Below are 23,297 nucleotides of genomic sequence, written 5' to 3' on the forward strand. Positions count from 1 at the left end.
GAAGCATTATAAGCAGAATTCACTGTAAATGTCACAATCTATGAAACTGTCAGTAGCAACTCTATAGAAAAAAGGGAAACTTACCATAAGAGGATGAACATGTGATTCCATTTAAATGATAACGTGATAATGTGCTGTCAAAATCTGCCACCACCTGTGATGCAACATGAAAAACCAGAATCAAAATACAGTTTCAGGCAGAATCTAGCTCTTAAAGACATGAACTTTTTTTTAAAATTCATTTGCCTAAGATAAACTCCTGCATTGATTTTTGGTGGGGGGAAAACATTAGGTAGGCTCTTACCTTCTTTTGTACAAAGATATTTCATGTGGTAGCCTCTTGTTACAATGTGTATTCAAATATCTTGTGCCTTTAATTGGAAATGCTGAAAAAATGTAAGTAACATAGAGCCGAAGTTTATCAGTTGTATCGTGTGCTTTATTTGGCCTCCAAATTAGGTATTATTACAAGGAGTTAATGTAGAAAGTGTGACCAGTAAGTAGGGTGAATCAATGTCCCCCTTTCGAATATGTGAACAGTGTAACATGCTGCCACATGAGCATTATGTTCTTTCCTATACTACCAAACATCTACACTTTTTTTCGAAATTTCTCGACAGATATTTGTTCATGCAATAGCTGTAATGTAAGAGCTTTTAGTGCATTGCGTAATAGAAATAATAGAAAAGAATCAATATGAAATTATGTTTCGAATTGGGCAAAATTGCAATGGAAACCCACGAAATACTTTGAAATGTGTTCAGAGATGAAGCTGTAACACAATATTTCAATTTATATGAAAACTTGGTATTTCTTATACCATATTTCAATGGTACTAGAAACACAAAGTTTCGTCTCCAGTAATGATTGACTATAAAAATGTGGCATCATTATCTGCTGTATTGAAGTGGCTGCATGACTCCATTCACTTCTGTTATTATTTGTCACTCAGGTGATTTACCCAAATCCCCAATCACGATAGTTTGAACGATTTCACGCAAAAGATTCAAGTCTTCTGTCATAATTCGGATGGAAAAATGTCAATGTCATAACTAGAGCCTGGAAGTTCAGGCAAAATGCCATAAATACCCTTTTTTGCCTATTTTCAATTTTTTTTGGTAAAAATGCCATTTTTAAAATTTTCGTGCCATAAATGTCTATTTTAACATAGTATTAAGTTTATTAGTAAATTTCAGAGGCCATAATCTATAAAATTTGTATATTTTGAACATTCAGAACTTCAAAATAATTGCTCTTTTTAAAATTTTCCAACTCTTAGTATTAATTGTTATCAGAAAGCTCCTCCACACCAGTTCTCATTGAATCTCAAATTAGTGATTTGAGAGATTGGTGTTGCCACGCATTAACTTTGCTTTAAACGGATGGTGTTAGATGTGAATCAAGGGCGTAGCCGGGGAGGGGGGGGGGGACTTGGGGGTCTGGTCCCCCCCCCGAAATGTGAGAAAATGACCGAAAAAAGGGAAAAAGATGGCCAAATCCATTGTTCTGTCACTTTGGTCCCCCCCCCCCGAACGAAATTTCTGGCTACGCCCCTGATGTGAATGATTTTGTTGCAGAGAAATGCAGCCAGTGTTACAGAAGCAGAGGAAAATAAGAAATTTTTGATTTCTGTATAGGCTTCACATAATATGTCTCGCTCAGGCATTAGAGACTGCATTGTATGTGACCAATGACTGCCCCAAGGGGTCATGAATTGACATCATGGCTCTCACAAGGCAGGCTAGAAGCAGACAGGGCTCTGTGACCCATATTCTTTTTATTTTATTTTTTTTGCACCATAAATACACTGCAAAACCCACCATGGCTATATATTAAACATACATATTTAGTATTCGATTATATTGATCAGAGTTGCTCCCAGGGATGTGCGGCAGATACGGTACAGAGCAATGTGCTTGAAGGAGTCCTGCATACGTGATAATATTTCACAAAAATAGAACAAGATAGCTATGCTTCAACTATAGAAATGATTATTATTCCAAATAATACACCAAATAAACAAGAATTATTAGCAACTCAAGAGAGCCCCTACAGATCATTTTCTCTATGGGCTCTGCATTTGGCAATGGTGGCCCACAAATTGGCCTGATTCTGAGGGTCTACTACCATTTCATTTTGGGCTTGAAATCAATTCAACTAGGACAATAATGCAGTTATTAAAAAATATGATTAAAACAATAGAGGGATAAAGTGCAACCAATTTTCTCAGCTAGTTTTTGGACCCTTAATACCTTTGTTTTAGTTATTTTTTCTTTCTTCCAAAAATTATAAATGCCTCTTTTAGTGCCTTTTTGCCTGTCTATTTTGACTATTTTTAGTGCCTAAACATCCGGGCTCTAGTCATAACAATAATTTCCGAACTCTGTCAACAAATGTCACCATTCTGCTCAACATAGGTCTCCCACAATGACGCCCCATCTTCAACACTTTCACCACCTTCACAGAAGCATGTGAACCATTCAAATACTGTCTTGTGAGATACAGTTTCGTCACTGTCCCCATTTCGCCGCATTTCATGGGCTTCTGTTGCAGTTCTACCCAATTCGAAACAGAATTTGATATTGATTCTTTGCTCCATTACACAATGCAGTAACAACTACTGCATTATAGCTACCACATGAACAAACATCTGCCAGCAGATGTTTAAAAACAATACAAGTGAAGATGTTAGGTAACATAGGGAAAAAAGTAATGCTCATGTGGCAGTGCGCCCGGCTACTCACAATTTTGAAAGGAGTAGTGATTCACCCTACTTACCGGCAACATCTTGTGTTTAAATCACTGTACCAAATTGAATCTCAAATTTACTGTGTGCAATTAAAGTCTTGTAAAATTGTAAGCCCCGCAACACTCTGTGGTGCACAAGTGGAGTGTGGAATTGTTTCCGTGGATCTAAATAAAAAGAAAAGTCTGAGGAGAATGTAAAATTTCTGGAATTTATGCCAACAAGTCAACAAAAAATCAGAAAAAAGGTATTTTAGACCATTTCTTTCAAAAAAGCTCCCAATTTGACTGATGCTCAAATTTTTCTATGATTCGCCCAGCCATGTACAATACACAAATTCAAAGGGGGGAAGCCAGAAATATTCAGAGAAACATGTCCTCTCCAATTGTTAATATAGGATATACTACTGCTAAACCACCTCGTCCATATTCCTCTGCAGAATATCTAACGATTTGGTACATGTTGGAATGTGCCTGTACGTGCTGTGAACCTGACGTGAAGTTTTGTTTCTGTTTAACATTTGTCATGTGTAGAGCTACCATCTGACATCAATTTTTCTAAATATGGCGGAAGTGCAATTATAGAATAATTGAATACTAACAATACCAGATATACTGAAAACTGGCTGTTTATGTGAAGATACCGATTTTTGAAAAAAAAATTCCCCCCGCCTCCATGGGGACCAATTGCCTTTCGTCGCATTCTGGGTGAGTGCGCTACCACTACGCTACACAGCAGGTAGAATATTTTGTCTTCGTTCCTGCAGAGACAGAGGTGAATTTTTCTTTGGAAAAAAATCAGTATCTTCACACAAACAACCAATTTTTAGTATATTTTGTTCTGGTCAGAAATTACCTGCAATCGTGATGCTCCACCTTTTATTAAGTGTGACACCAAGTCTTCGACCAAATCTGGATCTTTGATATGAACACAGCTTCTTTTGAAAATCTCAATCTAAAATCAAAAAAGAAGAAACGGGTTATGTAGGCACATCTACTGGAAATAGTATTGGGAAATATAAACATAATAGAACGGTCAAAATGGGGGGGGGGGGGGATTTGCAGAAACCTCGAGAAAGTTCAAGTTTATGAGACCAATAATAGATGGCAGAAGTTGTGCCGTCTTTCAAATATAAAAAGAAAGAAGAAATAAACAGTTTCTACAGTCATCCTTTTTCAAGACACATGCTACCTATTTTTGTCAGATTTACTGACTAAAAATCTTTCTTGCTTATAATTGTTTTCTGTTGCAATTCATAATCAATATCTCAAACTGTTAATTACGTTCAGCAGTTCTTATCTTTCACTTCAAGTAGCATCTTAGCATCCGCATAACGCCACAGCAAACGATCGTCTTTACCCATGACACACATCGCATATCTTGGCTGGTATGAGAGAGGCAATTACATATTAAATCATTTGAGTTTTTATTATTTCTTACGGGAAAATTCACTTTGATATGGAATTTAATATGTTCAAGACACAATCCGTTATGCAATTATACCAATTAAATAATCTCTTGGGCTACTATGTAATTGGTAATATGCACATGTGCTGACATGAAGAAAACATTAGGGGGGCTTTGAAAGTTGATAATTGATCCATACATATGGGACTCAAGCTTTCATGCAGGAGAGGGAGTGGTACATTGCATTGATATTCATGAACTATTGGGGGTAGGGGGCTCAAAGGTTCTCAGTCCCAAGTTCCAGCACCTATGGTAATATGCACTTGAATTTTGTATATTTTGTATTTGTGTGTACTGTGTATGTGTGTGAATAAATTTCAATTTCAAGTGCTTTGGTTTAATGGTACAAATATAGTGCATGCTGGTTTCTGATTCTACGAGTCAGTGCCATTATGGATTGGTTAAAAAACTCTTAATTCCAGTTTTAAGCAATCAGCAACGGCGTCGACTTGCAGAATCGGAATAAGGCATGCATCATGTTAGTACCCTAAGAGCACATTTCTGGACTGTTTTATGCTCGCAAACCAAAGTACCATTGTTGTTATAATTGATGGATTAATGAAATGCCACGTGATATCAAATTAAATATGGTTAGTTAATATCTTAAATAGCATTGCTGACCGAGGCATATTTACAGGAGGACTATAGCTCAGGGTGACAAGTTTGGAGGGGTGGCAGATTTTCGTACAGTAGACTCTAGATAATCTAATTGTGCGCTAATCATGTTTGGTTTATCCAGTAATTTGATGTTTTCAGGTGATTTAAATTATCATTTAAATGGGCTTTTTCAACTAACTACCAGTAATCTGTTGATTTACATATTTTGCTAATTCGACACACTCAGATCTGATATGTGCTGGATAATTGAGAGTTTACTGCAGCCATCTTTAACCTGTTGCACATGAGCACCATGGTGCTAAATGCAAATGTCAAATTTCATGCTCTTGAGCACTTGATAAATGTTTCAATTAAACCCTGTGTAAAAACTACATTCAATGATTACAATCAGCAGATTTAATTTGATTATTATGCAGATTTCACACATGCATATGTATGCCAAAGTTTACGTGAGAGGTGCTCTTTATTCAGTGATTGTCATAGGTGGTGCTTGTGGCACAAGAAAAGTTGAAGCTAAGGTCTACTGTATTTGATTATAAAGAACATCAAAAATTAGAATGGGAGAATTACAACAAATTTTGAATGGACCACAGACTGCAAAGCTATAAATACGCCTTTGATTGCAGAGCCTATCACCCTCAACATTTGGTTACACTACATAAAAAGCAGATCTTTCATAGTCAATTTTTAAGATAGTGTAAATTCAACGTGATAATGGAATGGAATGTTATCCCATTTTTTTCATGGGTTTCAACACATCATAGCACACTGGGACACTTCACAATTGATGTTAGTCATTATACACTAACAGGACCTCGAAACCACTCTAAATTTGAAAATCACTTTGAATAAACCTCAGCTGGTCCCTGGGACCTCTATCTGTATTCCTGATTAGTTTATACAAATATCTTTAGAGAGATCAACTTTTCAATAAGAACTTTAAGCTTGCTACCTTCAAGGTTAAACGGGATCTGGAAATTTCACCCTGGTACATCTTGGCCCCAGAAATTTTGCCTGCCTTGATCATGTGAATGACCATATAAGTGGGTGAATGAGCACCAGTGATCGTGAGTGAGGGACAACGGTGTGGGTGAATGAGTGAAAGTGAGTGATCATATGAGTAGCTAAGTGAATAGGTACGAGTGACGAAACTGTATCTCGCAAGACAGTATTTGAATGGTTCACATGCTTCTGTGAAGGTGGTGAAAGTGTTGAAGATGGGCGTCATTGTGGGAGACCTATGTTGAGCAGAATGGTGACATTTGTTGACAGAGTTCGGAAATTATTGTTATGACTAGAGCCCGGAAGTTTAGGCACTAAAAATAGTCAAAATAGACAGGCAAAAAGGCACTAAAAGAGGCATTTATAATTTTTGGAAGAAAGAAAAAATAACTAAAACAAAGGTACTAAGGGTCCAAAACTAGCTGATCACACTCACTTGGTCTATCATATGGTAACCCACCTACACTCACCCCTTCAATTGGTCACTGACATGGTCAGGTGAAATGACCGGGGCGAAGTTTCCGTAAACCATGCTAAATATTGTACTAGGCCTATTAATTGTAATATTATTGTTGGTTTCTGCTTTAGTTCTTTGCTATGCTGTTTTTTTTTTTTTTGGCATCCATAGTCAGTCACGGCCTTGGCGACTTTTCCTTGGGCCATGTCTGGCACCAAACAAAAGTCGCCAAGGGATCTGGATTATACTGCATCTGTTCCCCATAGGCGGAGATAGACTTAAAAGTCTGGGAGGGGGGGGTCCATAATGATGTTGATGTTAATTCATATATACACATATACATTAGATCAATCGACTTCACCTTTGAAGCTAGGGAGGCAATGCCCCCCCCCCCCCTGCCCATAGGAGAGACCAAGTGAGTATGATCACTCGTACCTATTCATTCAGTTACTCATGTGGTCACTCACTTTCTATCATTCACTCACGATCGCTCATGGGAATTCACTCACTCATGTGGTGGGTGAATGAGTGACCATATGAGTAGCTAAGTGAATAAGTATGAGTGATCACACTCACTTGGTCTCTCATATGGTAACCCACCCACACTCACTTACCACTCACCCCTTCAATTGGTCACTGACACGGTCAGGTCAGGCGAAATGACCGGGACGAAGTTTTCCGTAAACCACGCCAAACATATAGATACAAATTAAACCAGTATTTTAATTATAGAAATAGCACGCCAATACCAATTAAATCAGCTTGTTATGAAACTTAATGGGTAGGTGGCGAAACCATTTCAGTTCGGTTTCATTAAAAACAAAAGTTAGAAGCTCGGTAATGACCTTGGGTCGCGATGATGCAGAACCAAGGGATACTAGAAACTTACGGTGTCGATTATGCGGGTGATTTTTTTCTTCCGCCTCGTCAAGAGCTTGAGGGTGATCACCGAAACTGCGACGATAGCACCGGTGCCGACAGCCACTTTGAAAGCCAATCCGTTGCCCGGCATTTCTCACTTCAATACGTACAACAAAAAACACAATAAATGGTAAATAAAAAAAAATAAAAAATAAAAACTAGGATTTGTTCAGTTCGGTTCTGCTCAACGCGGACGGCACTGACTCGGCTGAGCTGGTTTGAAAACTTTATTTTGTGCTGCCATCTAGAAGTTTTAATGATAACACTGTCAAAGGAGGCTGAAATTTACTTTTGTTGATTCCGTTGACCATATTTTCTCCAAGGAAAAAATATAGGGAATTTGGATTCCAAAGACGGTAAAATATGGGATGTAGCCACTTATTGCCAAAAACGATGCTGAAAGTAAGCAAAATTGTCAATCAGTACACGGCTAAAATAACTGAAAAATCACCGATGCTGATGGTTGAGATGGCTACTGAAAAATTTCAATGGATTAAAATGAATTTAACGAAATAAAGTGTACAAAAGAGACAAATGCAGTCGAATCCCGTTATAACGAACTCCAAGAGACCGGAGAAACCACTTCGTTATAACGAAATTTCGTTTAAAAGAATTCCAAGTTTTTTGCATTATTCCTATATAAGCTTATCTGGAGATTAGAAAAGTGTTCATTAAAACGAAACTCGCTATAAAACATAACGGTATTCGTTAAAATGGGATTCGACTGTATTTGAGATGAATGTTCTTATTTATAGTCATAATTATCATAATATAATTCATAAATTGGAAAGATGATTTCAATGAAGAATAAAAATTCAAGAAGGCTTTGTTGAAAATACTTAAAAAAACGGGAGATTTTTACAAAAAGGTCGGAATAGCCAAAATTACTTGAAAACAGGAATGTCCCCAGGGTCGCAACTAGATGCTTGGTCACCACCAAGTGCGCATTTCGGCACCCTCTTGTAATGTTGAAGGAGAGGTTTAAGAATAAAATTTGTGCCCCCTCTGGTCCAGCGCCCGGGCACGAGACCCGCCTGTTCCCCCCTAGTTGCGGCTCTGAATGTCCCTCTTCCTTCTTCCAGATCATGGTCCGCCGCTCTGTCTCAAGAAAAAGATGTAAGCAGGGAAATGCCACGGGAAAGATTACCCCGGCTGACAAAGGATCTGGTTGCGGTCCTGCGTATAGTCACCCCCATCTGTTGATAAAGCTCTATTCCACGTTAACTTTGACAAAAATGATTCCATAGTGGTAGAGATACGGGGAGAATGCTATGGGTCCACAAGGATGGGGCTGGCAGTGCTCCATTCTGGACTCGAAACTCATCTTTTTATTTGATTTTTTTTCTCACTAGAGGGGCCAGTGATAAACATGACCCCTTCCCCCAGAGGTCATATATTCAAATTAATATATATCAAATAGAAATTATATAAAGTCCAAATATCTCATCTTGGAGGGAGGAGGAGTAGGAGGCTCTTATACAGGATGTGGTGGTACCTCTTTCAGAGCTGCTCTTGGTCCCCCAATTTCGGTAACAAAAGTGAAAAAATATGCATCAAATCCATTTTTTTTTATTAATTTCTTTTATTAATTCGAGAGTTTCATTTGTTCTCAGAGAATTTCTTTCATTACGTGTTGAATTTTCATTAGTTTTGAAATTATTTCTTTCATTAATTTAAAATTTTCAAAATTTTCATTAATATTTGTGTTAATTTGCATTTAATTGTGTCCACGTTTTTTTTTGTATTGATATTTTTCAGTATTCCTGCATGTTCCGTGATAAGGGAGTGGTAGCCTTTAATAATTGCAAAAATAACAAGGGGAAAATTATAATACAGTGAAACCTGTCTTTAACGGAACCTCTACCAAGTGGAAACCTGTCTTCAGCGGAAAAAAAATCTTGGTCCCGTGATTTTAATGCTAAAATACACATTAAAAAACCTGGATTGAACGGAACCTGTCTAAAGCGGAAACGGAGAAGAAAATTGCATGCTCTTATATAAGGGAAAATTTCATACATACACTACGAATTTTTCCCTGAACAATAGGCTAAGTTGTAATATTCACAAAATGTTGGTGCTCTACCGAAAATTTTTTATGCAATCTCTGCTTGCCAATGTGAATTCTGCTATCATCTACCCCTACATAAGCAAAAACTGTTTCCGTACTTGTTGCTGTGATTTCAATAAGCCATGTGTAGTAAGGCAGCTGCTTCCTGAGAAACAAAATCTTTCGGAAAAGCAGGCTTTTTTACGGGAGAAATCAGTGCAAAGGTTGAATGATATATGCAGGACTCTTGCAAAATTGCATGCTAGCTGCTTTCCGTGATCATAGTGGTGAGGATTACATAAACATAGACGACAATGAATGTACAAACTGAACCTGACCACGACTTCCTATATAACCTATCTAGGTTATCTAGGTGGTCGTGACCTGACACGACAAATATAGACACTCTCATGGAAAATTTTAGAGAAAGTCAAGAAAGAGAAGAGGATGAAGATGAGATAAATGTCGTCATTTTGAGAAGAAAAAAAAATGTATGTGTTAAAATTTTATACAGATGCTGCGAAAATCTTCAAACTGTAGAAATTTTGCATTATATCTCAATGACTCGGGCGTTTTTGGTATGATTTCTGAAACAAAACTGGTCAGGCAGCAAAGGGTGTGAACTGCATACAGAAAACTGTTATTGACCACTGGGAAAAATTATTTATAGTATTGTTTTTAATTTTTTACTCATTATTCGGCGATGCGAATAGTTAATGCATATGATAGATATATTGTTTATAGTGTAATGTTAAAGTAAATACAGTAGGTATGTGCTTTTAAGAAATAATGCATCATATCAAGTGATAAATATTTAATAACTAATTATTACGAATTAATTGACGAACTTTTAAAGTAGCCTATCATTAAAATCGGGTCCTTATTGGTAAACAGTGAAACCTCGATATAACGATAGGGGCCATTCAAATATTATGTAAGTAGATTTTCAGCCATTTTTGACCCCCCTTGTCAGCAAAATTTCGCCAGCAGCATAGAATATTTCATATTTTCAAAAAGGGTGGTTGATGACGTAAGCAACCTTCAAACCCCCCTCCCCCCCCTTGTCATCGAAAGTCAGCAAATTCGAACCCCCCCCCCCCGATGCTGAATAACCCTGTAATACTTGAATGACCCCATACTCTGCGGACCAAGGAAAAAAATTATCGTTGTAGACAATGGCGGATTAAAATAAGTCGAAGCCCCTGGCACAAAAGAGAATATTTGGCCTCTTAAATTAGAAAAATGTATGAAGTTTGGGTTTTTGGGACCGTTTAGAAGTCGGGGCCCTGGGCGCGCACCCGTTGTGCCTGCCGTTAAATCCGCTTCTGTTTGTAGAGGGGCTATCGTTATATCGACGGTAGAATCCAAGGTTTCTAGAATATATAGGGTAGAATCAGGCGTCGCCAAATTTATGCTGTTGTTGGCACGTCTTCTGAATTGGCGTTGTTAGTACTCCTACAAAATGCATAAAAAGAATTTAGAATTTATTAGCGGGGTTACGGGACAAATCATAACTTTTTTACATTATAAACTCACTATTGAGGAGGCTAAAGATATCGGTCTATATTGATTTGAGTGCCTATAGGATATAAATATAAATACTAAACTATTCTAGGGAGCCGCATATGAGCCATGAATTGGGTAACGGAGGCGCGGATGACAAAAGTTTGAGAATCACTCGTCTAAGGGGCAGGGTCGTCTTAAGCATCATGGGCTCCCGGGCCGTTATTTTCCTGAGGCCCCAAAAGGCAAATTCTTGAAAAATTCGATCAGTTCTCATTTTTGTGAGGCTCCCCTGGCCTTGCCAGGGCTGGCCAATGAAAAAATGTTTAGCCTTTTTGAGATACATTTGTTCATAACCAATAAAAACAGGTAAAAGTAAAATTTTATCAGCAAAAATATGCCTTTTACAGAATATAGAAAATAACAAAACACAGTACAGCATTCCATTACAATACAGGGTGTTTCAAAAAAGAATCATCCGATTTTAAAAAATCATAAGTATTCAGCTTTTAATTCGTTTTGATCGAATAATGTATAGGTAGAAAGAGGGAAATATCGAGTTTCACGCAGTTGCCGACAGGTAGCGCTAACGCTCTTCCTTCGGCCTCCACTTCAGTGTTTGACAAGATTGGCTTTTTCCACAGTTAGAAACCGATTCGGATTACTTCATTTTCCAGCAGGACAGGGCATCATCACACTGGGAGCTTGGACGTTCGAGAACTTTTGAACAATCGCATTCCTAAACGATGGATCGGCCGTACGGTACCTGACGATTCAGTTAAACATCACTGGCCTCCAAGATCGCCGGACCCCACAGTGTGCGATTTCTTCCACAGGCGCACTCTGGAGTAGCTGGCAACGAGCAAGCTGACCAACTTGCTAAAGAAGCCGCTAATCTTCAAACTCCGGGTGAACACCCATGGCCAAGGAGTTTTGGTAAACGCTTATTGCGTGAGGATCTGTTGAAAACGTGGCAATGTAGTTGGAATTCTAATGCGGCCAAAGACGCCTATAAAGTCCAACGACGGGTCCGATGGCACCATTATGTTTGGCCCAGAGAAAAGATAATAGTGGCAACAGAGCACGGTCCATTTCTGGTCTATTTCGAACGGTTTAAACGCTCAACTCACTCTGCTTGTAATTGTGGAGCTTCTGGATCTCTCTGGCACTATGCAACGCAGTGTCCAATGACTGCTCAGTTCCACTTTGGTAAGATGCCAGAGTCTTATACCTTAGCCTGGAAGATAAGGACCCTTCGCAGTCCTACGAACTTTCACCGCCTCATAGGTCTTGTCAGGTTTCTGTAGCAGAACGTTCACCATATGCACGACAAAACCAGAGGAGCACGCGAATCTAGAGGAGGCACCGACCCGACGTATGTGCCATCAAGGGAGTGCAGCAGTCAGGTGAGACAGTACGATTTGCGGCCAAGATTTCCCTCGCGAGAGAGCGGCAGCCAGGCGATGATTTACCTACACGACGGCAGACCGATACTAGACCGATTCACTACTGAAGACCGATACCGACAATCGAACTGATATGTGGGAGCTGGACACCATCCATATGGATGGATGTGATTAGCTGATTTACTCTGCGATTCGAAATTTTATATTTATTATTGACAATAATCAGCTTTAGATTATTGACAATCATCAGCTTTAGATTATTGACAATCATCAGCTTTAGATTATTGACAATCATCAGCTTTAGATTATTGACAATCATCAGATTAACTGACGATGGCCAGATTCTTATGGGAGGGCTATCATCGTATAATCTTGTTTATAATTTCGATTGTCTATTGGCGTTTGTCGTTTCGATTTTAATCACTTGTTATATGATTTTAGATTGACGATCGTCTTCATATATATATATATATATATATATATATTTTTTTTTTTTTTTGGTTGCCTTCGTATGAGGCGACAATGTTTTGTTTTTTTTATAATAAAACTTTCCGGATACACCCATCCTCCGGGAACGCTTCGATATCTCTATGAGATGGGAAGCGGGGTGTGTCCGGTCTTCAAAGGTCTGCAGAGGCCTTCTATCTCTAGGAGGTGCTGGCTGTATCATCTTTATATTCTGTTATCCGCATTGAAAAGATGAACAATTTAAAATTCTGCGCGTTTTATTTCCATTGTATTACAGAACGAAAGCAACAATTATTAAAATTTCACGATAAACTAAATATTTTCATTTATATTATTACTTATAAAATGTTAAATTACCATCAAATCATTATTTTGTTTATACGGTACATTACTCGGAAACCGGTCACCAATTTCAATCGAAAAATTACAACAGTTGTGTTTTTTATTCGATAGGTAACATCAGAGAAATTCCAGTTCAATGATATTTCTCTTATGTACAGTGTGCATAGCAAACGGGGATATGACATTATAATGGCGAACCGTTGATCCTAGAGGCATGCTTCTAGTTATAAAAAGTTTTCAAATAACGTGTTGTACTCAGATATGTCATTTATGTTACAAGGGGTTGTGTAGTTATTAAAATAAAAAAAAACTTTTTATATACAGTTCTCGTGTGTCCCAAAATCAAATTAAAAGTTGTTGCACTGTTTCTCCTGATGAAAAAAAAAATTCCACGTTTCTAAGTGCAATATTCACTGCGATATTCGAAAAACGGAGGAAAAAAAGTGTTAAATACAGATATAAACCGTTTTACCCGCATTTAGAGCTGTGTTTTCCCAGGCCAGTCATTTGGGGGGGGGGGCACGGGGGATCCTGGCTTTTGAAAATACAGTAAAAATGGTATATATATGTATATACATACATTAAGTACATGTACTTTGCCCCCCCCCCTCCCCCTATCCTGGAAAAAGTTGAAATGACGGCCCTGTGTTCTCCCAACTTTTCCCCGTTTCCCGAATTCCAATATCTCAGTGCATATTGCACTTAGAAACGTGGAAGTTTTTTTGCATCAGGAGAAACAGTGCAACAGCTTTCTAACTGGGTTTTGGGGCCCACGGGGACTGTATAAAAAGTTTTTTTTTTCTATTTTAATAACTAAACAACCTCTTCAACCATGAATGACATGGGTGACAAAACTGAGTATACTACACGTTATTTGGATACTTTTTCTTATTGGAAGTGTACCTGTATAACATAGTTTCCCAACCTTTTTTGCCCCATCGCCCCCTTTTTCAGAAATTTCTTTCCTCCTATCGACCCCCAACGCAATCTAATCCATAGGATCCTATGTTATACCCGTAGTTTCTACCGCCCCGTGGAACTTTCCCCCAAGGGGGACGTTAACGCCCACGTCGGGAATCACTGCTCTATAAGATCGACGGTTCACCAGTAAAATGCCATATCCCGTGTTTGCTATGCACCCTGTATAATAAAATGCTGTATTGTCTAGTTTAAGATTCGATGTGAAAAAAAATGCAACGGCACTGTTTCTCAAGTTGTTTAGTCACCTGGATTAATTGTTTTCGTCTTAGTGGTCTGGATTTTTTCAAACCCGGCACTATCTTGTTGAAATTGAAAATAAAGAACAGCTTTACGTGTAACAGTCACAAGAAAGTTTTCTTCTTTGAAAGCTCTCTCGGTTCCGGGATTACTAAGGGTTCCGTGGAGTTAGATCATGCGGAATCCCGTTCGCAGAACGCCAGTTGGAAACCCATGGTATAGAGAACATGCAAACATACAGAAAAGCTTTTATTTACCGTGGATCCTGTTTATAACATTTTCCAAAAAACCGCCATGAAAAACGGAAAAAACGCTTTAAACGAAAAATCTCGATGATGTTATGTATTACTCGTACATCAGTTGAAATGCGATCGATAGATGGCGCTGCACCGACACTATTCATATGTGGCATAATCAACTTTCGAATTTTTTTAAAAATTGACATTCTGCTCTATATATCAGATGCTCGTACTATGACTGTATGACAACTGATGAAAGCATAAGCGTACGCAGAATTTTCTCAGGGGAGGGGGGTTTCAATTTTTTCTCTTCTCAGGGGGGGGGTTACGTTTTTTCTTGTAAAATAACACTATAATCTCGGCTTGAGGGGGAGGGGGGTTAGAACCCCAAAAATCCCCTTTGCGTTCGCCAATGGATGAAAGTTGAATGATTGTAGGGCTTCCTATCCTCAAAATCTGCAACTAGTGGCGGCTCATGGTCGGATATTTTGAGGAGGTTCAACTTTCAACTTTTTCCAGGGGGGAAGGGGGAACAAAGAACATGCACTCAATTTATTTATAATTTTATATATACATATTTGTATATATATATATATATACACCACTTTTTAGTGTATTTTCAAAAGTCGGGGGGGGGGGGGCAACGACCTCCTGACCCCTCAAATGACGGGCCTGGGGGGGGGCCGCAGATTTCCAAAAATATACCGCCATCTATCGGTGATGATATGTCAATGTCAAGGGACAGAGCGGGGGCCATGTTTGGTGTTGTGGTGATGATATGTAAGTATATGCAGGGCCGTAACTAGGGTTTTTTCCGCGTAGGCCACACACAATTTTGCTGCCCCCACCTATTTAAAATTCGATAGTTTTATATACAGTGAAACCTCGTTAGTGCGTCACCCGGTTAACACGTCACTCCGCTTACCGGATCACTTTTTTGGAAGTCCCAATTGTCCTCAGGCAGGAATTGGCAAGCTATGACTTACTCCGTTTAACGAGTCACTCCGCTTACTAAGTCATATTTTTGCTCTCCCAAGAGTGATTCATTAACGAGGTTTGACTGTATATAATATGATAGTCTCCCCCTTCCAGGTCTCTTCTTCCAATATCAGGGGTCTGTACCCCGACCCTTCACAATATTCCGGATCTAAAAAACGGACCCTTCACAAAATAAAAATCGATGAAACCGTAAATGTGGAATTTCATTTCTTTTGTGCGAATTAACTAGATTACTTCGCTTCCGGCAAAAAAAAATTACTTATTTTTCAAAAAACACTGGACCCTACAAGGTCTGGACAGACTCCTGAATATTATATTCTAATTTAAAAGGTGTATAAATTTCTATGACAATTTTCAAATATATTCTAACTTGGAAGATACAACAGATTTAAAAGGTAGTAGATTTAAAAGAAAGTAGATGGCAACATATGAGTATTCGCGGCGCTTTTTTTGCGCGCCTAAACTGTGCTCATTTCCCGGAATGTACTCATTTCAGGCGTAACTCATTAAATGAGTACAAATTTTTCTTTTCTAATTTATTAAATTCATTTAAAAAATAAAAAAAAATTCAATGGTGCTAAGTTGGTATCAAATCCCTTTAAAGAATTAAATTAATGACGTAATTTTCAGGAGGGCGCGCGCCTATGCTCTTCCTTCACGAGCCGCCCCTGTCTGCAACCACATGATTTCCTCAAACCTGATAATCAAAATTTTACAGGTTTTAATTAAAATTTACCGTTTCTAAGCGCTTCAATTTTAATTGTTTAGGAGCTTCCTTTTCCAGACATCCTGTAGTTTCTAATTTATTAGTTGTATGCCATAATTTTCAATAATGGGAGTGTACAGGGATAATAAGGAATAAGTAGCTTAGCAAAGAGTTAAGGTATGTTTCAGGCGGGGGGGGGGCTCGAGCACACCCGTTGCAAAGCCTCATGTACTGCCCCTAAAGACGACCCTAGTGGGAGCCTGAAAGGGGTTTTGGCTTCGGTGCTGTGGGATTAACTCTCAACTAATTGTGCTTGACCATACTTTCCGCTTTTAAAGAAACTGTCCTGTTGAGCTATTTCACCGTTCTCAATTAAATTTATGCCAGACAACGTTTCCACGCATTCCAAAAATTAAAAAAAAATTATGTCTAAACAAAACTCTAGGCTGCCGCCCATTCCAACCAGCCGCCGGGTGCATAGCACCCCTTGCACCCTCGCTTAAGCCGACCCTAGTTTTAGGTAAGACACCTATTTACTTACGTTGCGAAAGAATAAAATACATTTGTTTCAAGACGTTTGAATTTTGGGAAATTTTTTTGCGATCCCCCAGCTCATTTACTCTGCCCCACGGAAGGAGTGGGGAGTCGCGACCCACAGTTTGAGAACCACCGAGCTACATAATTTTAGATTAAATTACGTCAAATACCGTCTCTATAATTGGTTTTTTATCTGCCTCAGCCGTCAGAAGCTGCGGTAATTATTTATCTCGTTTCCGAATGTCTGTGAAACTTTTCCAGCATGGCCCAGGTCGTTGACCACCTGCTTATAATATCTCATCATTGAGATAGAGCGGCGGTCCATGTTCTAGTTAGGAAGGAGGTCTGTGAAACTATTGGTCGAAGATCACGTCTTGACATAGGAGTGATAATGTGGACCGATTGAAACACATTTGTTGCACTCGATCCCAGATGAACGGAGAGTAAATTTTTTTTTCGAATTTGAATACTACTACTTAACCGTACATGCACCTCGTGCATAACCGTAATTACCGTAAGTAACCACATCACCTTGGGGAATTTCTAACGAATTAGTATATGCCGGAGCGTGTTATATGTGTTATATATGTGACCTTTAATTTTATGTCTCCAAAGTTAAGCATGTTTCTCGTCCTTGTGGTGCTGCCATCTAACTTCTGTATTTCGAAGTGAGAGCATCAAATAGACTAAAAATACTGCAGTGATGTTAGTTGTCGAAACAATTGCAGCGCAACCTCAATGTAACGATACTCTGCGGACCAAGGAAAAATGTCGTTGTAGGGGAGGCTATCGTTATATCGAGAAGTAGTATTATCATCAGGCGCCACCGAATCGATGCTGTTGTTAGAAGGCTTTCTGAATCGGCGTTAGTTAGTACCACCATAAAATACATTTAACGCATCGTAAGCGGAGGAGTGAAATCTCAGACCAACCTGGACCGGGCTTGTTCAACATCGACACAAAATTACATTACTTTAAGTTGAAAGGCATAGCTACCACCATAGACTAAAGATATAATATTATTCTTACTCTGTGGTTACCACCCACACACACAGCAAAACACACAAATTTTGCGCCAGTCTCATAAAATCGAAAGGAAACCGCAAGGAATAACTCGAGTCAAACGCATTTTTTGTGCATAGCACAGAATAATTAAAAGCTTTATTTGTTTTCTTTTTTTTATGTCTTAATAGACTTTTTTTTTTCCTGAAATATATCAGCGACACGACTGTACACACTTCACATACACACACAAAACAGTTTACGCCGCTCTTTCTTTTTTTCTTCTCCTCTTTTTCCCCCCCGATCAAATTGTGCAGAAAAAAAAAAAAAGAACACATAGTGACATTTTTTTATAATCATTTCACAACTTGAAAGTTTTTCCGTCTTTACATCAAAGTCCGTTGGTGCGTTTCGAACAACATGTGATTGATAATTTGCGAGCGTGGACTGAAAAAAAGAGAAAGAGAGAGAGAGAGAGAAGGGGAAAAGTGTATATACTATATGAGATGTGGATCACAGGCATTTAAAAAAAAAACATACACAACTTACATAAGGAACACGATTAGAGCTTATTCTCAATATTTCGTTTGTATTTCCAGACCCGCTGGAGTTTTCCTTCTACAACTAATATCTTCGAAACTATGCGACTTGAGATAAAAAATACAAAAAAAAAAAATTCAGCCGAAGAGTCGATTCTTCCAATTTTCTCTTTTCCAGGCGAAAAAAGAGCCTCTCGGCCATAATTACATAATATAATTTTCTTTCTTTAAGAAGAAGGACAATATTAAGAGATCATCATCATCAGAGCATCTTCCGCCTCTCGTCCATTTCCCCTTTTCTTTCCTTGTTCCTTCGTTCTTGTGTTTTCTTCTCTATGTCTAAGCTGGACATTGATCCACGGGAATGCACTGCTTTCGGTGCCAGACTGTTCCGGGTGGACAATAGCAACCAGGTCTACACCTTCCGCAGGCTTTGTGTTTCCTCGATTTCTTGCAGGTTCTGCGACACGTTGGTGCGCAGCTCATGAACTGCTGTCCGTTTGAGCATCGCCCACCTGAAATCGATAAAAAATATATAAAAATAAGTACCCCCAATGTAGTAAACTTATATGGGAACATTAGCATTTTAAAAATTCTCAAATACAGCAGAGTGCTGATAATTCGGGTGTCGGAGGGGTTCGATGCTCCGGGTAATCCGAGGTGGTGGAATTTTTTTAATTCCCGACTTCTCTGTCGATTCTCCAAAGAATACGTTTTATTCCATTCTGGTTGATTCTTCGAATCCCGAAGTAACTCGGGTTCTTAAAACTCTCTCAAAATGGCAACTCCGAGACCAGATACCATTGTAAGTTTTCTTCTCCTGATAACATGTTTTTCTCCCCCCCCCCGTCCTGTCAATCAACTGCAAGTGGGCGGAGTCAGCTTGTGTTCAAAGTCTGATAACAGAAAGAGGAGGGAAAGAATGTTTTTTTTCTTTCCCTCCGAGGTTACATATTATTATGCTTATAGCATAAATAACAGGAAACGATGGTTTTTCTCCTTCCTTGTTTTCTACTTTTTATTATTGTTTTGTGTTGGGGGAAAGCATTTATCAGCTCACGAGATCGGAAAAAAATAGTCTTCTGGAAAATAGGTGTCAGTTTCTAGAAGGGTTAGCGATTTCCACTGTGACAGTTATAATGCGAATCAGGAAAATTTTAATAACCACTTAAAGGGTTAAAAACAAAACAGGGGCAAGAGTACACAGGTCTAAGCCCTTCCTCCCCTCCCTGGAAGTCGATTTCTATTATTTTTTTGTGTAATCCGAGGTAGTCTGTATTATCCAGACAGCTGTAGAAGGAATGGTTGGGTTTATTCTGCACTGCCTTGTAGAACTCGCAGATGAATTCGTTTATTTAACACAAAACTTCTCGCTGGAGCAGGGTTAATGGTAAAAGATCGTACCATAGAGAGGATTACTAGTACGTTGATTCACTACGTACCACACTGATAGATGAAGAAAGGGGAAGGGAAACCAGAGGCACCATTAGGAGCAGGTCATGCTCTTCACAAGTTCCGGCCTTGGGCAAATATGAATATTTGGGAGCCGTTTGTGTAAGTAGTGTTCAGGCAGAGGCATAAGCAGGAAGGGGGGACGCATGTGGACTATGTCAAAAATATAAAAGGCTACTTTTGGGTCCCTGAAATTTGTGGGTCCTTAGGAATTTGCCCAGTTTGCCCATGCGAGAAACAGGCCTTGCTTAGGAGTGTGCAACAGGTGCCGCTGCACCGGGCAAAAAGTGAAAATTTTTTCCCTTAAAGTCGGTCAAACAGCAGCGCTATGTTGCCCCGCTACGTTACCCCATTATGTTTCCGGGGGAAAAACTGATAGGGGCTGAGAGCATATAAGAATGCAGAACAACTTTTATTAGGGCAGCGAGGTGCGAATGTTCGAGAAGCTCGTTCCATGTGGAGCGAGCGCTGGTACTGATCGAGCCTGACAGCGACGCGCGTTGAAAGAAGAAAAACGCCGTCCAGCGCACGAATGAGCTAATTTCTTTGATGTACCGAACTCCTAGTAGATCAGAGAGAGAGCGAGGATACGCAAATTGCGCTGTTCATCATCCACATCGTCCACTCCACGCTGTGCGCAGTTCCATCTCAAATACCGGTTTCCCTCTGCGTAACGCTGCGGATGTGTATCCGGCTTAAGGGGTAGCGTCAACTAATAGATTGCTAAGGGCGGTATTCACCGACATGGTTTAAGCTGTAGTCACAATTTTTTTTGATAAGAGATCGACACGGATTGATTAAATTCAGTGTTTTAACTAATCTATGTTGATCTCTTATCCAAAAATTGTAACTACAGGTTTAAACCATGTCGGTGAATACGGCCCTAAACGTTGTACATGCGTATGCTACCTGTCGATGAGAACTTAAAACGCAGTACGAAACTACTTTCACAAGAGGCACGGCAGTATGACGAAGAAGGTATATTGTTTGTGCCACAAAGTTACTGAGAAGACCAGATGCGCCCGCCTTACATCTTTTACAGATTTCAAGGTTTTCCCAAGGGATGGTCGCATCTAGCGTTTATTTATAAATCAAATTTTTGTATGCAACGAATATGATGTGAATCTGAGCATGCGAGCTCCTCGCGCACCAAGAAGCGTCTCTTAGCGTCCTCAGAGCGTCCATTGCGCTGCATTAGGTCAACCGGTGTGATCTTTGATATAGTTCTTGACGTCCGTTGGTCTATATACTGAACTTGGTGAGGTGCCAGATATTTCCTATCAATGTTTCACGGTCTTGTCCTTGATGTTTCGCGATAGCAATAGATAAATTCCACAAGGGTACCGCGGAACCCCGGAAACACGTTATGGCTTTGGCATATGTTCGGTATAGCTTAGTAGCCCGTTGGCTTCATTAAAATTTTGAGTGTGCTCCGCACTGTGTGAAAGGTTGAAGACGTGTACCCTAAAGCCATTGTGAAATGGCTTTAGGGTAGAAATTTCCCCACACTTTCTATACGATTCGGGTCAAGAGACTAAATTCTAGGTGAAGCAAAAAAAAAAAAAAAACGCCGTTAGAATATCGTTGACTTTTTACAGTGGAGGACACACACACACACACACTCACATCGTACTCAAAACAGAGTCATGATGATAGTTCAAGCTGTTCCACGCGTCTCGATTCTGGTGTGGAGTAAGGAATAATTCTTCTAGAGTACAATTCTAGAAGAATTGAGCTCGCTGTTCTATGCTTACCGTCGCAACCTGTAGCTTCCCTCCAGTCCAACTGCACTCCAGCTCGAGCACATTCCCGTGCGTAAGCCATCAGAGATTCGCAATAACATTTGCCCCTGGGTCGGCACTCGCATGCGTCCACCAGGCACGATCTGGAAAAAAATAAAACAATATCGGTTATTAAAAAAAAAGATTGTTGCTGGTTTTCAACACACACACACAGAGAGCAACAAAGCATAATTTATGGGACTACCGTAGCGCAAACTTAATAGGTAAATTTCTTTTACGTTTTCAGTATCGGTACACGATGATCGCAGCTATCGATTACGGAATAACTAAACATGAGTGCTAACCTACAGCAGCCTTTTGGGGAGTGCGGGCCACTTCATTGGTATAGAAACATGTAGTGGGTCACTTGAGAGATCTGAAATGCGGATGATTTAAGTGATCTAGAAATATTCCACGGGTAGCTTAAGTGATCTGTAAATGTACTTTGGGTTGCTTAATAAATCTGAAAATATACCACGAGCCACTTGAGTGATCTGCAAATGGGCTTCATGTCGCTTATGCGATCTGTAAATGGGATTCGTATCACTTATGCGATCTGAAAATGCGCTTCGGGTCGCTTAAGTGTAAATGTGCCACGGACCACCAAAGTGATTTTGTTCAGTCCGCGGGTCACTTGAGCGGTTTGATAATCCATCGCGAGTCACAATCGAATAAAAATGATTCATGATTTCCAATTTCTTATAAATTTTTACAAAGTAATTTGAAAATTTTGAAATGAAAAACCAGGACAATCTTCTTACATGGGAGCTGAGGTGATATTTAATACCATTTTTTTTAACCTCAGACCCGTTGGCATCCACAGTGTGGAATAACCACTGTTTAACCAAGAAATACTTGCATGTGTAATCGTATGTAATCATTCAGATAGTTTTTCAAAATTGTGTTTTTGGTCGCGGGCCACATCTGATGACTTGAAGGTACCCCTGGAAATAATTTGGCCCATGGGCCATAGGTTGAGCATGTATGACTTACAATAAAATATATATATGGGGTCACACACGTACCTGTAATATGGGGTAGCGCTGACAACTCTGTGACAAGGTCGGAAAGCCACCGATTTCAGCATATTGCACTCTTTTATGGCTTTAACACGGATGTCCCAATTCTTCTGGCAGGCCGACTCTGGCTGGGTTGGCTGGGTAACGGCGCAGCGCTTCATCCGACCAACCTGCAAATTAAAATGATTCGTCTGTTAGTAACAAGTATGAAAAACGCAACATCGCTTGTATAGAACATTGGAATCTATTCTTTATAGTTAGAAGATAAACAAAAATCAAATCCGTTTCTTTCTGTGCAGGCCTAGTCTGTATAATTTTAGATGTCTGTATTAATTTTTAATCATGGCCCGATTGAGAAGTTATATAATTAATGTGTATATATGTAGGGAATGAGCAGCATTTAGGCCCTTGCATTTCTTTGAGCGTCTCGAATTTTAGATAAATATTTCATGTTTCTTCATTGAATCTAATTTGAATTTGCTTAATCTTCACAGAAGTTATAATTATAGATAATTTGCACTAATTTTTTCAACTACTGTATCAAGCTTTTTTTAGTAGTGGGAAGCGTATTCTAGCTCTCACTACAGATATTTGCTCTGTGATTTCTCGCTCTCTTTCTCTGTAGTAGGTTTTAGAATGGACTTGAACACTTTATTGACACGGGACTTGAACACGGAAAGGTTTGATTGATTTTAGTAATTTCTGCAAATCGGCTGAGGGTGGTATTCACCGACATGGTTTGAACTATTTTTGGATAGGAGATGAATACGGATCGGTTAAATTCAGATTTTTAACCAACATAAATGTCGATCTGCAGGATCTGTTACG

General features: G+C 39.2%; 2 protein-coding genes across 2 annotated transcripts in view; both read right to left on the reverse strand.

Annotated features, from left to right (window-relative positions):
- Nucleotides 1–7,402, reverse strand: part of cN-IIIB (cytosolic 5'-nucleotidase IIIB) — a 28,902-nt gene extending 21,500 nt beyond the window's left edge. The window contains exons 1-3 of the mRNA XM_089237050.1: nucleotides 7,180–7,402; nucleotides 3,602–3,700; nucleotides 85–154 (exon numbers count right to left, since the gene is read on the reverse strand). Coding sequence (XP_089093176.1) covers nucleotides 85–154; nucleotides 3,602–3,700; nucleotides 7,180–7,302 — 292 coding nt within the window. The 5' untranslated portion in view covers nucleotides 7,303–7,402. The remainder of the gene's footprint in view (nucleotides 1–84; nucleotides 155–3,601; nucleotides 3,701–7,179) is intronic.
- Nucleotides 7,403–17,810: 10,408 nt separating this feature from the next.
- The window catches only part of LOC149081638 (BMP-binding endothelial regulator protein-like), a 132,890-nt gene continuing 127,403 nt past the window's right edge, over nucleotides 17,811–23,297 (reverse strand). The window contains exons 14-16 of the mRNA XM_089237051.1: nucleotides 22,476–22,639; nucleotides 21,424–21,554; nucleotides 17,811–18,732 (exon numbers count right to left, since the gene is read on the reverse strand). Of these exons, the coding sequence (XP_089093177.1) occupies nucleotides 18,557–18,732; nucleotides 21,424–21,554; nucleotides 22,476–22,639 (471 nt within the window). The 3' untranslated portion in view covers nucleotides 17,811–18,556. The remainder of the gene's footprint in view (nucleotides 18,733–21,423; nucleotides 21,555–22,475; nucleotides 22,640–23,297) is intronic.

This window comes from Pholcus phalangioides, unplaced genomic scaffold (genome assembly GCF_987345545.1).
Source record: "Pholcus phalangioides strain wild (caught in Gottingen) unplaced genomic scaffold, Ppha-v1.0 ptg000009l_1, whole genome shotgun sequence".
Classification (NCBI taxonomy): Eukaryota; Metazoa; Arthropoda; class Arachnida; order Araneae; family Pholcidae; genus Pholcus; species Pholcus phalangioides.